This window comes from Pelodiscus sinensis, chromosome 12, assembly GCF_052426305.1.
Source record: "Pelodiscus sinensis isolate ZL-2025 chromosome 12, ASM5242630v1, whole genome shotgun sequence".
Lineage (NCBI taxonomy): Eukaryota > Metazoa > Chordata > Testudines > Trionychidae > Pelodiscus > Pelodiscus sinensis.
Genome location: NC_143063.1, coordinates 1,240,753 through 1,255,370, shown reverse-complemented (window position 1 = coordinate 1,255,370; position 14,618 = coordinate 1,240,753). Strand labels below are relative to the sequence as shown.

Below are 14,618 nucleotides of genomic sequence, written 5' to 3'. Positions count from 1 at the left end.
AGGCTGGTTTGGCCGAAACAGGCCCCTTGGAGCCTTTTCCCACCAAGGACGCTCAGTTAAGGAGGCAGGCAGCAAGCCCCAGGCTGGGCCTGCGTCTCTCCAGGCCCAGGGTGGCCGTGGGCACGTGGCCAGCTTGGCTGCGCACTAGGCAGTGGTGCTGCGCTGGCCAAAGCGGCACGGCCCCGGGCGCCATGACGGCTCTTGCCGCTTGCCAGGGCACTGTTTGTACCAGCGCCCCTGGGCTTGTACTGGGCCAGCTCGCTGGGGAACAAGCTGCTCCCGGAGCAGGCCGGACTCTCCGGGGCAGGCCAGGCCGCAGAGACCCGGGACCAAAGGCCCGGCTGCCCGAGGGAGCGGCCGGTCCTCCCTGGGTCCGTCTGTGCTGCTGCGCTGGAGAGGACAGCCAAGCCCCGCTCACGCTCCCCGCGGGCCACCCTGCGAGGCCAGGCCTCAAGGGGAAGCCCCGCTGTGCCAGCGCAGCCTCCGCAGGCGGGTCCCGGGCGCTGAGACGAGCCCTGCTTGGCCCGTCTGGGAGTTTTCCTGCCTGCTGGGCGTCCCGGTCGGTCGGTGCCCGCAGCTCCTCTGGGCTCAGCGCCGGGGCCCGCTGGGACACTGGGGCCTGGCTCTCCCTGCCCCGTGGCTGCCAGCCCCGAGCTGTGGCGGGGGAGCCCGGCCGTGGCGCAGCGGTCGCCAGGCGCTGGCCAGTCCCGCCCCTGTGGCTGTGAGCTGGCGCCTGTGCAGCGGCGTGTGAGTGGCCGGGCCGGGCGCCTCTCCCGACCGGTTCGCTGCTGTGCCCCTGCAGAGACGTGGCCCTGAGCATCGCGGCGCTCTCCTTCAACCTGTGGTTCACCAGGCTCTACTCCAAGGACTTCAGGCTGGTGAGTGGCCAGCGCCCCGCCGGGCTGCTCCGGAGCCGCGCTGCCGGAGGGGGGCCGCCGCCCTCACGCCTGTCCTCTCTCTAGAACCCGGAGATCTCCGAGCAGCTGCTCTACATGCTGGGCAAATCGGCCTCGCTGGAGGAGCTGGTGCTGGAGAACGGCGGGCTGAAGTGGTAAGGGCACGGCGGCGCGGTCTGTCGCTTTGCGCCCATCCGGCAGCCACTCGCGCCCGGTGGTCACAGCCGAGAGGCCGGCCCGGCGCAGAGTCGGGGCCCAGCTGGCTCACTCGCTGAAAGGGCGTCGGGGCCCTTGGAGGGTGAATTTAAAGGGAGACCCGTCGCCACCGGGCAGTGGGAATCGGCACAGCCAGCTGCTGCGCGGCGATTCTCCGGGGCACGTGAGCAGCCTGGGGCGAGTGATGGAGGAGGGGCCGTCCCACGCTGGAAGGCTGCGGGCTGGAGCTGGGTCCCGGCTCCCTCAGAGCGCTGGCTCCTGCCGGACGAGCCCGGGACGTGCCCGCGCACAGCCTGGGAGGCAGACGTCTGTGGGATTTGCAGTGCCTGCCTCTGGCACCCCCTCGCACACGGCCCCGCTGACGGGGGCTGGAGAAGGGCAGCAGCAGGCTGGGAGCACTGGGCTGAGCTGGGCGGAGGGTCAGAGCCGGGCCCTGTGGCCGCATGGGGAGCGCTGGGAGCGCTGGGCTGGGCTGGGCTGGGCTGGGCTGGGCGGAGGGTCAGGGCCGGGCCCTGTGGCCGCGTGGGGAGCGCTGGGCTGGGCTGGGCTGGGAGCGCTGGGCTGGGCTGGGCTGGGCTGGGCGGAGGGTCAGGGCCGGGCCCTGTGGCCGTGTGGGGAGCGCTGGGCTGGGCTGGGCGGAGGGTCAGGGCCGGGCCCTGTGGCCGCGTGGGGAGCGCTGGGCTGGGCTGGGCTGGGAGCGCTGGGCTGGGCTGGGCTGGGCTGGGCGGAGGGTCAGGGCCGGGCCCTGTGGCCGTGTGGGGAGCGCTGGGCTGGGCTGGGCGGAGGGTCAGAGCTGGGCCCTGTGGCCGCATGGGGAGCGCTGGGAGCGCTGGGCTGGGCTGGGCTGGGCTGGGCTGGGCGGAGGGTCAGAGCCGGGCCCTGTGGCCGTGTGGGGAGCGCTGGGCTGGGCTGGGCTGGGCTGGGCTGGGCTGGGCGGAGGGTCAGAGCCGGGCCCTGTGGCCGCGTGGGGAGCGCTGGGCTGGGCTGGGCGGAGGGTCAGGGCCGGGCCCTGTGGCCGCGTGGGGAGCGCTGGGCTGGGCTGGGCTGGGAGCGCTGGGCTGGGCTGGGCTGGGCTGGGCTGGGCTGGGCTGGGCTGGGCTGGGCTGGGCGGAGGGTCAGAGCCGGGCCCTGTGGCCGCGTGGGGAGCGCTGGGCTGGGCTGGGCGGAGGGCCAGAGCCGGGCCCTGTGGCCGTGTGGGGAGCGCTGGGCTGGGCTGGGCTGGGCTGGGCTGGGCTGGGCTGGGCTGGGCTGGGCTGGGCGGAGGGTCAGAGCCGGGCCCTGTGGCCGTGTGGGGAGCGCTGGGCTGGGCTGGGAGCACTGGGTGTGTTGTCAAGTGGAATCCGTCCTTGCAGGGAGTTTGCCCAGAGGATGGCCCAGGTGCTGAGCGGGCACCCGGACTCGGCTCTCAGCGCCATCAGCCTGGCGGGCAACCCGCTGGAGGACAGAGGTACCCCGCGCTCCCATCCCCACAGACACGGCCCCTTGCAGAGCCACCACAGCATCCCTGCTGCCCGGAGCGTGTGCAGGGCGTGTGGCCACCCCCTCCGGCCCCTCTGGCCCCTGCCCGGCTGCCCGGAGCGTGTGCAGGGCGTGTGGCCACCCCCTCCGGCCCCTCTGGCCCCTGCCCGGCTGCCCGGAGCGTGTGCAGGGCGTGTGGCCGCCCCCTCCGGCCCCTCTGGCCCCTGCCCGGCTGCCCGGAGCGTGTGCAGGGCGTGTGGCCCCCCTCCGGCCCCTCTGGCCCCTGCCCGGCTGCCCGGAGCGTGTGCAGGGCGTGTGGCCCCCCTCCGGCCCCTCTGGCCCCTGCCCGGCTTCCCAGAGCGTGTGCAGGGCGTGTGGCTGTCCCCCCCCGGCCCCTCTGGCCCCTGCCCGGCTTCCCGGAGCGTGTGCAGGGCGTGTGGCTGTCTCCCCGGTCCCTCTGGCCCCTGCCCGGCTGCCCGGAGGCCAGTTGGAGCCGGCTGGCTATATGAGACACGCCCTGCCCTGCCCGATCCAGCCATGCTCCCCAGCGGCAGGCGGGGGTGCACGGTCACGCACAGGCGCTAGGCCGGGCGCGCTCCGTGTGCACGAGCCCAGGGCCTCACCGAGAGCAGGCGGGACACAAGTGAGAGTTGCACGTGCCCCCGGCCACCACCTGTCTGCTCCCCGGGCGGGTTAGGGCCCCGGCTGTGTGATCCCGCAGGGCTCGGAGCTGTGCGGGGGTCTCGGCTGGCTCCCCAGCCCTGTTTGCTGCTGGAGGCTGCGTCCCTGGCGCAGGGTGGGGAGCCCTTCGCAGGCTCCATATGACACCTCTGAGCTGCCCCCGGAGTGCATGGCGGTGATGGATCCCTGGGGGGGCTGGGCCCCCCAGCATGTCCCTCACTCTCCTGGCCCGGGCCCCGTCTGCTCAGGGCGAATGGCTCAAACTCAGGGCTCCTTACAGCCCCTGACTGGGGACCTTCCAAACAGGCCACACACCAGTCGCACCGGGCGCTCCAGCTGCCGATCTGGCCAGCCAGAAGCCTCACGAGCAAAACCCCTGACACCCCAGCTCTCCCTGTGCCCCAAACAGCCCCGGGCCTGGCACGGGTGAGGGGTTCTAGAACCCGATCTCACCTCCCCCGAACTGGTCCTCTCAGTCCCAAGAAACCAGCCACGGATCCCCGGTCAATTTACGCTCTGGATCTTACCCACAATCACGCTGAGCCAATCCTTTAGCATCGAACATCTCCAGGTTTATTACTAAGAGAAAGAAAAGCCTGAGAGTGAGGTGGTTAAAGGATCCTACGTTACATGCAGCGAATCTCCCAGTTCTCTACGCAGGCGCGCAGCAGAGATGTTACAGCTGCTGGCTTAAAAATCTCTGGTGCACATCCTACGTCAGGACAGGTCCATGGTTCTTTCTGGCTCGTGGTTCCCTGCAAGGCTGCCTCTGAGATCAAGAGCTGAGCTGAAGACCAGGTGGAGGGAGCCACATGGCGCTTAAATCCCTCCCCTGGCATCTTCCAAGCTGCACATGGTCAGAGCAGGTCACATGGTCAGACGACCTGTCCCTGTGTCCCAGGCTGGCAGCCCTTCAGCCCTGAGGTGCGCACTGGCACCGAGCGCCTCATTGTCCCCTCGCCAATTAGCACAGCCGCTGGCTGAGCATGCCTGGCCCAGTGCTCAGCCCCAGAGAAGTTCCCAGCCTCCCTACGCGTACACACTTCCATCACACACAGGCGCTGGACAGGTGCATGACTAGCACACGCAGTCGGTAGAACAGCAGCTTTCGTGTGCCACCTCACGTGGCCCCTTTGCACCAACTTTTGGGGCACCCCCTGTGGGTGCAGCGTGACGTGGCTGCTCCCCTTGAACTCCAGTAACGTGACGGTGTGGCACCCCGAGAGGCCAGGGAGGGCACGTGTGGGTCGCCCTGCAGCCTGGGGAGCCCGGTGCCGCGGGCCTGGGGTCGTTGGCTGAGCGTGCCGGAGCCGGGTCGGCCGGGGGGTGTCCCCTGACAGCTGCCTGCTCTCAGGCCCCTCCGCTCTCTCCGCAGGGATGGCTGCTCTCAGCCAGCACCTCGAGCGCCGCGCCAGGGGCCTGCGCAGCCTGACCCTCTCCAGGACCTCGCTGACTGCCAAAGGTGCCTGTGGGGGCAGGGCCGGCGACCCTCCACGCGGCCTGGGCAGCCTCAGGTGGAGCCAGGGGGCGGTGGCTGCCCTGGGCCGCGTTCCATGCCCCGTGGAGCGCGCCCTCCGCGTTCCCCTTGCCAGGGGCCAGGCCCGCAGCCCTGTGGGGAGCGACTGCCCTCTCTCCGGAGCCAGCTGCGGGCCGGCGCCCGTCCAGGGGCCCTTTGCCGAGTCGGGCAGCCCGGGGGCGCTGCTGGGGGCTCCGCCCATGGCGGGGGGGCTGGTTCTCAGGGTCCTGGGGGCTCCGCCCATGGCAGGGGGGAGGGGGGCTGGTTCTCAGGGTCCTGGGGGCTCTGCCCATGGCGGGGGGGCTGGTTCTCAGGGTCCTGGGGGCTCCGCCCATGGCAGGGGGGAGGGGGGCTGGTTCTCAGGGTCCTGGGGGCTCTGCCCATGGCGGGGGGGCTGGTTCTCAGGGTCCCGGGGGCTCCGCCCATGGCGCGAGGGGGGCTGGTTCTCAGGGTCCCAGGGGCTCTGCCCATGGCGGGGGGGCTGGTTCTCAGGGTCCCGGGGGCTCTGCCCATGGCGGGGGGGAGGGGGGCTGGTTCTCAGGGTCCCGGGGGCTCTGCCCATGGCGCGAGGGGGGCTGGTTCTCAGGGTCCCGGGGGCTCTGCCCATGGCGTGAGGGGGGCTGGTTCTCAGGGTCCCAGGGGCTCTGCCCATGGCGTGAGGGGGGCTGGTTCTCAGGGTCCCGGGGGCTCCGCTCATGGCGGGGGGGCTGGTTCTCAGGGTCCCGGGGGCTCTGCCCATGGCGCGAGGGGGGCTGGTTCTCAGGGTCCTGGGGACTCCGCCCATGGCAGGGGGGAGGGGGGCTGGTTCTCAGGGTCCCGGGGGCTCCGCCCATGGCGGGGGGGCTGGTTCTCAGGGTCCCGGGGGCTCTGCCCATGGCGGGGGGGAGGGGGCTGGTTCTCAGGGTCCCGGGGGCTCCGCCCATGGCGCGAGGGGGGCTGGTTCTCAGGGTCCCGGGGGCTCCGCCCATGGCGCGAGGGGGGCTGGTTCTCAGGGTCCCAGGGGCTCTGCCCATGGCGTGAGGGGGGCTGGTTCTCAGGGTCCCGGGGGCTCCGCCCATGGCGCGAGGGGGGCTGGTTCTCAGGGTCCCAGGGGCTCTGCCCATGGCGGGAGGGGGGCTGGTTCTCAGGGTCCCGGGGGCTCTGCCCATGGCGCGAGGGGGGCTGGTTCTCAGGGTCCCGGGGGCTCCGCCCATGGCGTGAGGGGGGCTGGTTCTCAGGGTCCCGGGGGCTCCGCCCATGGCGTGAGGGGGGCTGGTTCTCAGGGTCCCGGGGGCTCCGCCCATGGCGGGGGGGCTGGTTCTCAGGGTCCCGGGGGCTCCGCCCATGGCGTGAGGGGGGCTGGTTCTCAGGGTCCCGGGGGCTCCGCCCATGGCGGGGGGGCTGGTTCTCAGGGTCCCGGGGACTCCGCCCATGGCGTGAGGGGGGCTGGTTCTCAGGGTCCCGGGGGCTTCGCCCATGGCGCGAGGGGGGCTGGTTCTCAGGGTCCCGGGGGCTCCGCCCATGGCGGGGGGGCTGGTTCTCAGGGTCCCGGGGGCTCCGCCCATGGCGTGAGGGGGGCTGGTTCTCAGGGTCCCGGGGGCTCCGCCCATGGCGCGAGGGGGGCTGGTTCTCAGGGTCCCGGGGGCTCCGCCCATGGCGGGGGGGCTGGTTCTCAGGGTCCCGGGGGCTCCGCCCATGGCGTGAGGGGGGCTGGTTCTCAGGGTCCCGGGGGCTCCGCCCATGGTGGGGGGACTGGTTCTCAGGGTCCCGGGGGCTCTGCCCATGGCGGGGGGGCTGGTTCTCAGGGTCCCGGGGGCTCCGCCCATGGCGGGGGGGAGGGGGCTGGTTCTCAGGGTCCCAGGGGCTCTGCCCATGGCAGGGGGGAGGAGGGCTGGTTCTCAGGGTCCCGGGGGCTCCGCCCATGGCGGGGGGGCTGGTTCTCAGGGTCCCGGGGGCTCTGCCCATGGCGGGGGGGCTGGTTCTCAGGGTCCCGGGGGCTCCGCCCATGGCGGGGGGGCTGGTTCTCAGGGTCCCGGGGCGACGGTCTCTGCTGGGCGCCTGCTCTGGGTGCCCCGCGCTCACCGGCTTCTCCTCCCTCCCTTCGGGCAGGCGCGAGCGCTTTGTGCCAGGCCCTCGCGGCCAATGGAGCCTTCAGCACCTCGCTGCAGCGCCTGGACCTCTCCGGGAACCCTGGGGCCCTGGCCGCGGACGATGCCGGCGTACGTCTCCATCGCTCCACCAGCCGGAGCAGCACGGCTCGACCTGGGGCAGCGTGGACAGGGAGCCGAGCCGCCTCCCAGGCTCCGGGGCGGGCCTGCTGCACCCGCCTGGGTCCCTGCCGTGCCGGGTCCCCGCGCTAGCGAGAGGGCAGCTGGCACAGGGCCCTGCCTCCCGAGCCGCTGGCTGGGGACTCTCTGGACTTTGTGGCATTTTCCGGAGGCTCCGGGGTTTAGGGCAGAAGATTTCGGCCCATCTGCTGGGCCTGTTGTTGGGGTTCGGGCAGGTTTTTCGGGTGTCCTGCTTTGGGGCTCTTGCTGACCCCACGTGCCCCGCTGCAGCCTGGGCTTCCGGTGTCTCTGAAACCCCAGGCTGGCCGAGCAGGCGGCTCCATTTCAGCTTCCCGAAGCCCAGGGCAAGGGGCTGAGGAGGGGCCCATGGGAAAGGGCGTCTGGGCTGCCCCTCTCCTGGGCTGAACGCCAGCCCCGCGAAGCCGGAGGAGGAGTCTGTCTGCCCCGGTCCGGGCAGGTGTGTCCTGGGGCGGCCTTCCAGCAGCCTTTCCCCTGAGCCCCACGTCCCCCCACAGAGCCTGCTCAGCTTCCTCAGCCGGGCGAACGCCGTGTCTCACCTCAGCCTGGCCGGCACTGACTGCGCCGTGGATGCAGTAAGTAGCCTCGGTAGCCGGCTCCCACGTCCTTCCCCCTCGCCAGGTGCCCGCTGGCAAACCCGAGCCCCGTGGCGGCGGATCCCGCCCCCCAGGCAGAGGCGAGGTGCCGGTGGGAAGACTGGGCACTGGCTCCGGCATCACCGAGCCGGAAGGAGGGAACGCAGCAGTTTGGGCCTCAGTCCTGCTCTGGCGCCCAGGGTGGGAGCAGCCTTGGCCCCGAGCGCCCGACCTTCCGCACAGCCGCTGGTGGAGCTCCGGGATCGCCCCTGCGCCGCAGCGAGGCTTTCCAGGAGCCTGGGGACCGCGCTCCCCCGACGTGGTCTCCCGTGGCAAGCGGCAGGGGTCTGTGCATCCGGGGCGCTCGCGGTGGTACCCAAACGGCCAGCCCCCTCTTTCCCCCTGGTGGACGGCAGGGGAGCTGCAGCGCCAGACAACGCAGCGGGCTAGTGACACAGGAAGGCCACTAGCCTGGGACGTGGGCAACCTGGCTCCACTCCCTCTCCTGCCACAGCCTTCCCCTCGCCCTGCGCCGCTCGTCCCCCGGCTCAGGGGCCACCGCCTGCCCTGCCTCACGGCGCGGCGCCGAGGAGTGGGGGCACCGGGCCCCCCCCCAGCCAGACCCGGCTCTTGGCTATGGGAACCAGGCACAGCCAGCACAGCCCAGCCTGGGGAGAGGGGGCCCCAGGGCCCGGGCCCCGTCCTGCTCCAAGCCCCCCTCCCCACGAGGAAACCCCAGCAACCGGCCCCAGCCTGCAGACAGCCCCACCCCCTTGGTCTACCTTGCTGGGCCAAAGGTGTCACCTGGTCACCCCTCCCAGGACACACCCCTCCCACATCACAGAGCCTTTGCCTAGTGATGGGCTGCATGAGTCACTCAAATTCCCACCTAGACGAGACCAGTGTCCGGGGAAACTGAGGCACACACCTGGGGTACTACAGGGCAGCCAAAATCACATGCAGCATAACAGCCAACAGCGTGAAGGCAACCCCCCCTGCGTCACACGGGTGCTCAGTTGCCGTGGTGATGGGGCCATATACAGAGACCGCACAGGGCCAGGCCCCGCCGTCAGGGCAAGGTCGCCCAGCGCCCCCCGGCTGCCCAGCCCCCGCTACGAGGGGGAGAAAGGGCTGAGGCGGGAGGGGGCAGCGGTAGCCAGGCGGCCCTGCCTGGGGACGAGGGGCAAAGGAAGCCCTGCGACGGGAGCGTGGCCAGGGTGGGGGAGCGGCCCCCACTGCACATGCTGCTTGTGCTCCCAGAGCCACGGCGGGGAGCTCCGGCCGTCCCACGTGTGGGCTGGCTCGAGCGGGGGAGGGGGCCGTGGCCCGGGGAGCCTGCAGGTCTCGGAGGCTTCTGATTTCCACGTCCAGCTCTTTGACGCCTTGGCCCTCGGATGCTGCGCTCACCTGGCCCACCTGGACCTCGCCAGAAACCTCTACTCCCACAGGTGAGCCTCCGCGTCGCCCCAGGAGTTCAGCCTCCCCCTGCCGGCCGCTCCCTCCCGCGCCGGGCCCCTGCCGGCCGCTCCCTCCCGCGCCGGGCCCCTGCCGGCCGCTCCCTCCCCGCCCCGGGCCCCTGCCGCCCGCTCCCTCCCCGCCCCGGGCCCCTGCCGCCCGCTCCCTCCCGCGCCGGGCCCCTGCCGGCCGCTCCCTCCCGCGCCGGGCCTCTGCAACCCACACCCCGTGCTCCCTCCTGCACCCCAGTCTCCTACTCGGCGCTCCCTCCCACACCAATCCTCCATTCCACACCCCGCACTTCCTCCCACACCCCGGTACCCTGGCTCACGCTCCCTCCCCACCCTGGGCTCCTACCCGACGCTCCCTCCCGCACCCGCCCTGCGTCCCACACCCTGCAGTCCCTCCCTCACCCCAATCTTCTACCCGGTGCGCTCTCCTGCACCAACTCTCCGTCCCTCACCCCATGCTCCCTCCCTCACGCTGGTCCCCTATCAAGTGCTCCCTCTACACCCCGGTCCCCTACCCGGGGCTCCCTCCTGCACCCACCCTCCATCCCACACCTCCATAGGACTGTGCAGCCCTTGACCGCTTTCTAGAATCTCGCTGTCCTCCTGCCCCCCCGCTCTCGCGTGCCACGCAACGTGCTGTGACTCGAGGGTGGCCCGGAGGCCCCCGGTGCTCCGGAGCGATAGGTGGGACAGGAAGCCGTGCAGACGAGAAGCACGGCTCGTGAGTGGTGGGGCGGGAGGGCATTCTCCATCCCCCAGAGAGGCTGGATTCGCACGGCCGTTCCACGGCTGGATTCGAGGGCCCCGGCAGCAGCCAGTGCAGCCCAGTCTAGCAGACGCTCCCGGGCGAAGGCCTCGGTGCTCAGGGGCTGCCGGGCCGGGTCCAGTGAGGCGGCAGGCCAGGAGCCGACTCCGCGTCCGTTCCCTTTCAGGAAGGCGAGGGAGGTCCCGCCGTCTGTCAGGCTGTTCTTCAGCAGGGCGGCTGCGCTCCGCTACGTGGGCCTGGCATGCACCAAGCTGCCGCCCGAGGCCGTCAGGTAGGGCGCGGTGTCCGGTGCGTAGGGACGGGCTGGCGAGGGCGTGGCCCCACACAAGGGCCAGATTCACAAGGGGATGCGCTCCGAGCATCGCGGCGCCCGGCCTGGCCTGGGCGAGCAGCAGAGGTGCCTCTAGAGGGCGCTGCGGAGGGGGCAGCCCCATCAGTGGGCAGACCAGAGTAGCGCAGGGCCCGGGCAGCTGGGGGAGTCGCAGAGGGTTAAACGACCCCGGTTTGCAGCCCAGGGCGCGTGGGCAGCTGGGCCGGCCATAGCAGGCTATCGATCCGTACTATACCTCCCCTGCGGCAGGGAGTTCCGCAGGCTTCCGAGTGCAGGCTCCCCTCGGCTCCAGTCATCCCTGGCGGAAGCGGTGCCCATGGCTCCTGGAGTCACTGGGACGGCTCGGGCACCGTGCTGGCAGAGGCAGGGAGACCCGAGGTCGCTGGTGGGGCCAGGGAGTGAGGTCCAGGCCTGCGTCTCCCCCCAGCTTGGCCGAATGCCTGCGTGCGCCCTGCTCTCTGGCGGGTCGCTGCTGCCAGGAGGGGCGTCCCGCGGGCAAAGCTGGCCCCCTCTGGCCCCAGCCACACCCCTTCCTCTCTGCTTCCTTGCAGGGCCCTGCTGCAGGGGCTGGCGTGTAACAGCCAGATCCGGGACCTGCAACTGGACCTCAGCAGCTGCGAGGTGAGGGCCTGGCAGGGACCGGGAACTCGCCTCCTCCCAGAGCTGAGTGCCGGGGGGTCGGGCAGCGACTGTAGCTCCCCTGGGTGGTGGCAGAAGGCCCAGCTGGGGAGGGCAAACAGAAGCCCCGCCTCCTCTGCCCAAAGCCACACCCCTCCCCTAAGACCACGCCCCTTCAAAAACCTTCCCCCCCAGCCAAGCCCCGTCCCATGCCAGCCCTCAAGCCGGATCCTTTCCGGCCTCCCGGGCGGCCCAGCAACGCCAGCCCTGGCCTGCATCCCCTGCCCGTGCCCCCGCCAGAGCCCCGAGGCTGGGCAGTGCCCTGCTGGGGAACGTTAGCCGCGGTCAGCAGCTTTCGCGGCTTCGCTGGTGTGCGGATCTGGACGGGCCGGGGAGCGCCCGGGCAGACCCCAGAGCCGCGCAGCCAGCGGAGCATCCCGGGGAATCCAGAGCCACCTCGCCCCACACTGCCTCGGGCGGTCCCAGGGCTGGCGCCGGGCTAGGGAGCAGCTACTTACTCTGATTACAAATGGGACCCCGTGGCAGGTCCAGCGGCCCTGCACCCAGCCCCCCTGCCTTCTGGGGCCCTGCGCCCAGCCCCCCTGCCTTCTGGGGCCCTGCGCCCAGCCCCCCTGCCTTCTGGGGCCCTGCGCCCAGCCCCCCTGCCTTCTGGGGCCCTGCGCCCAGCCCCCCTGCCTTCTGGGGCCCTGCGCCCAGCCCCCCTGCCTTCTGGGGCCCTGGGCCCAGCCCCCCTGCCTTCTGGGGCCCTGCGCCCAGCCCCCCTGCCTGTGGGGCTCTCCCCAGTGGGTTTCCTGGCACTTCCCCAGTGCCAGCGGCTCGCCCCCAGCACCTGCCGAGGTGAGGGCCCTGGTGCAGTCACATCTGGGTGAATGTCTCAGCTCCGCTGCAGCCACCTTGGGCGCGGCAAGTGGGGTCACCACTGGAAAAGCACCTAAGGGGTTTAGGAGCCCGAAGCCCCCTTGAAAGTCATTGGGGTTTAGGCTCCTAATTGGCTTTTGAAAATGGCTGCCCAGTCGCTTCTAAACAGCTTTTTGGAGAAGTGCCCAGCTCCTCCGAGGCTGCTAGGCGCCTAACTCCCCTGGACGTCATGGGCCCCTAGCCTCAGTTTCCACATCCATAGCAATGCCCCCGCCTCGGGACTGCAGAGCATGCAGGGTTTCCCTGGCTCCGGCCCAGTCTCTGCCGCGGCGCTTGGGTCTGGCCCGGGCTGGACGCAGGTCGCCAGGGTGAGTGTGCGGCGGCCAGCAGGGCTCTGCCTGTGCGGATAGGGCCGCGGGCTGGGAGCGTGGCCAGGCCCTGGCGTGGAACATCAGCCGGCAGCGAGGCTCCGGGTTAGACTGGTTGCCCGAGAGGCTCCATCACCAGGGCACAGAGGGCCCCTCCGCCTCGGGCTGCCCCCTCTCACTTCCGGCTCTGCTCTGCCGTGCAGCTGGGGTCGGCAGGCGCCCAGGTGATCCAAGACCTGATTTCTGATGCCAGTGCAATCAGCACGCTGGACTTAGCCGACAATGGTAGGTGCAGCGTCACCCCGCCCGCTGGGAGGCCCCGGTGCCACCCCGGCCTGCGGCAGTGCTGGGGGGAGACCCCTTCCATGTCCGGCCAGGAGAGAACTGGCCCTGCGGGATGCCGGGGGCTCCGCGTCAGCAACCAGGGACCCCCGTCCCCGGGGCCCTAGGCCAGATCACAGCTCCCCCCCCCCCCCACGCCCCACAGAGCACAGAGCGTAACGACCAGCCCAGGATTCACCCTCTCGCCCTGCGTCCGGGGCTGGGACTCGGGGTCCAGCACATACCCGCCGAGGGGCTGGCTGAGCCATTGGCCGGCATCCAGCTGGGGTCGCGCCCCTCAGCCCATGACCCGCCCCCTGCAGGCGCTGCCACCAGTGTCCCGCTAGGGGGAGCACGTGGGCGGCTGCCCAGGACAATTCAAATGCTGCCCACAGCCGGCAGCTCTCGTTTCTCCTGGTGGTGCACATCTGCACATGCCGCAGTGCACGGAACAATATGTATTCCGCACGTGGATGGAAACGACTGGAGGGGCCGTTGGGGGGGCCATGTCAAGCTCTGCTCCTGCATGTTGGTGCCAAGCTCCCTGGGGGCGCTGGCAGCCGCCACGTGCCACGTCCTGGCCACGGACGCTCTTTGCTGCTTTTGTGTCGTAGGCTTTGACGCTGACATGGTCACCTTGGTGCTGGCCATTGGCCGAAGCAAATCCATTCGCCACGTCTCCTTAGGGAAGAACTTTAACATCAAATCCAAGTACGTGCCCCGGGGCTCCCCTGCGCCACGGAGGGAGCGGCACTGGCTGGCCAAGCCTGCCAGCGGCCGTGCAGGTGGCCACGTGGCACGTGTGCTCCCGTCGGCCTGAGCTCTCCAAGGCCTGGGCCAGCCCCTGCGTGACGGGGCCCCTGCCCCCCGGCCAGCTGGGGCCGAATTCCCACCCGTGTGAGCCGGAGGCGGCTGGCTGGCGGGAGGGGGCGGGCCCGAGTGACCCCGTGTCTCCTCCACAGGGACAGTCTGGGCGACGCGCTCCACCGGATCGTGCAGCTCACGCAGGACGACGACTGCGTAAGCACTGGCCGCAGCGCCGCCCCCCAGCCCTCGGGCGTGCTCAGAGGCAGAGTGGGGCCAGGCTGCTTGTCCCTGGGGCTGGAGGGCCTGAGCCAGGAAGCAATAGCTGGGAGGTCTCCCAGCACGCCCCTCGCTGCGCCCCGCATGGGTGGGACCGGCACAGGTGTCGGGCCGAGGGCCAAGGCCTCTCCGCAGGCACTCAAAAGGCAAATCAAGGCATGGCCAGGCCAGGCTGGGCCAAGCCCACCCCAGGGGGCCCGCAGGGACAGGACTTCTGCGTCCGGTGCCATTCAGGGTCAGAACCTGGGCACCCGGCAACCCCACATGACACCTGGCCACCTGGGGGTCAGCATAGACACTCAGGGTCAGGGGTCGGTGTAGACCCTGGGGGTCGGCGTAGATGCTTGGGGGTCGGCGTAGATGCTTGGGGGTCGGCGTAGATGCTTGGGGGTCGGCGTAGACGCTCGGGGGTCGGCGTAGACCCTGGGGGTTGGGGTAGACGCTCGGGGGTCGGCGTAGACCCTGGGGGTCGGCGTAGACGCTCGGGGGTCAGCGTAGACCCTTGGGGGTCGGTGTAGAGGCTTGGGGGTCGGCGTAGACCCTGGGGGTCGGCGTAGACCCTGTGGGTCGGCGTAGACGCTTGGGGGTCGGCGTAGACCCTGGGGGTTGGCGTAGACCCTGGGGGTCGGCGTAGACGCTTGGGGGTCGGCGTAGACCCTGGGGGTCGGCGTAGACGCTTGGGGGTCGGCGTAGACCCTGGGGGTCGGCGTAGATGCTTGGGGGTCGGCGTAGACCCTGGGGGTTGGCGTAGACCCTGGGGGTCGGCGTAGACGCTCGGGGGTCAGTGTAGACCCTGGGGGTCGGCGTAGATGCTCGGGGGTCGGCGTAGACCCTGGGGGTCGGCGTAGATGCTTGGGGGTCGGCGTAGACCCTGGGGGTCGGCGTAGACGCTTGGGGGTCGGCGTAGACCCTGGGGGTCGGCGTAGACGCTTGGGGGTCGGCGTAGACCCTGGGGGTCGGCGTAGATGCTTGGGGGTCGGCGTAGACCCTGGGGCAGGCCAGACCCCGCCGCACAGGTCTTTGCCATCCACGGGCGGGGCATGCTGCTCCTCAGGGCTGCCTCTCCTGCCCCGGCGGGGTGGGACCCAGGGGCCTGGCACAGCTGGCAGCTGCCCAGCGTTCCTGGGGGTGCTTTCCTCGCCCAGCCTCTTGCTGCTTT

The 14,618-nt window shown here is 71.3% G+C and overlaps 1 protein-coding gene across 4 annotated transcripts in view; it reads left to right on the top strand.

Annotated features, from left to right (window-relative positions):
- The window catches only part of CARMIL2 (capping protein regulator and myosin 1 linker 2), a 65,131-nt gene that overhangs the window by 12,808 nt on the left and 37,705 nt on the right, over positions 1 to 14,618 (top strand). For all 4 annotated transcript variants that reach the window (XM_075940615.2, XM_075940614.2, XM_089781377.1 and 1 more), the window contains exons 9-20: positions 803 to 878; positions 963 to 1,051; positions 2,465 to 2,559; positions 4,627 to 4,713; positions 6,856 to 6,965; positions 7,550 to 7,627; positions 8,999 to 9,075; positions 10,026 to 10,130; positions 10,742 to 10,811; positions 12,259 to 12,340; positions 12,991 to 13,087; positions 13,339 to 13,396. In XM_075940615.2, the coding sequence (XP_075796730.2) occupies positions 803 to 878; positions 963 to 1,051; positions 2,465 to 2,559; positions 4,627 to 4,713; positions 6,856 to 6,965; positions 7,550 to 7,627; positions 8,999 to 9,075; positions 10,026 to 10,130; positions 10,742 to 10,811; positions 12,259 to 12,340; positions 12,991 to 13,087; positions 13,339 to 13,396 (1,024 nt within the window). The remainder of the gene's footprint in view (positions 1 to 802; positions 879 to 962; positions 1,052 to 2,464; positions 2,560 to 4,626; positions 4,714 to 6,855; positions 6,966 to 7,549; positions 7,628 to 8,998; positions 9,076 to 10,025; positions 10,131 to 10,741; positions 10,812 to 12,258; positions 12,341 to 12,990; positions 13,088 to 13,338; positions 13,397 to 14,618) is intronic.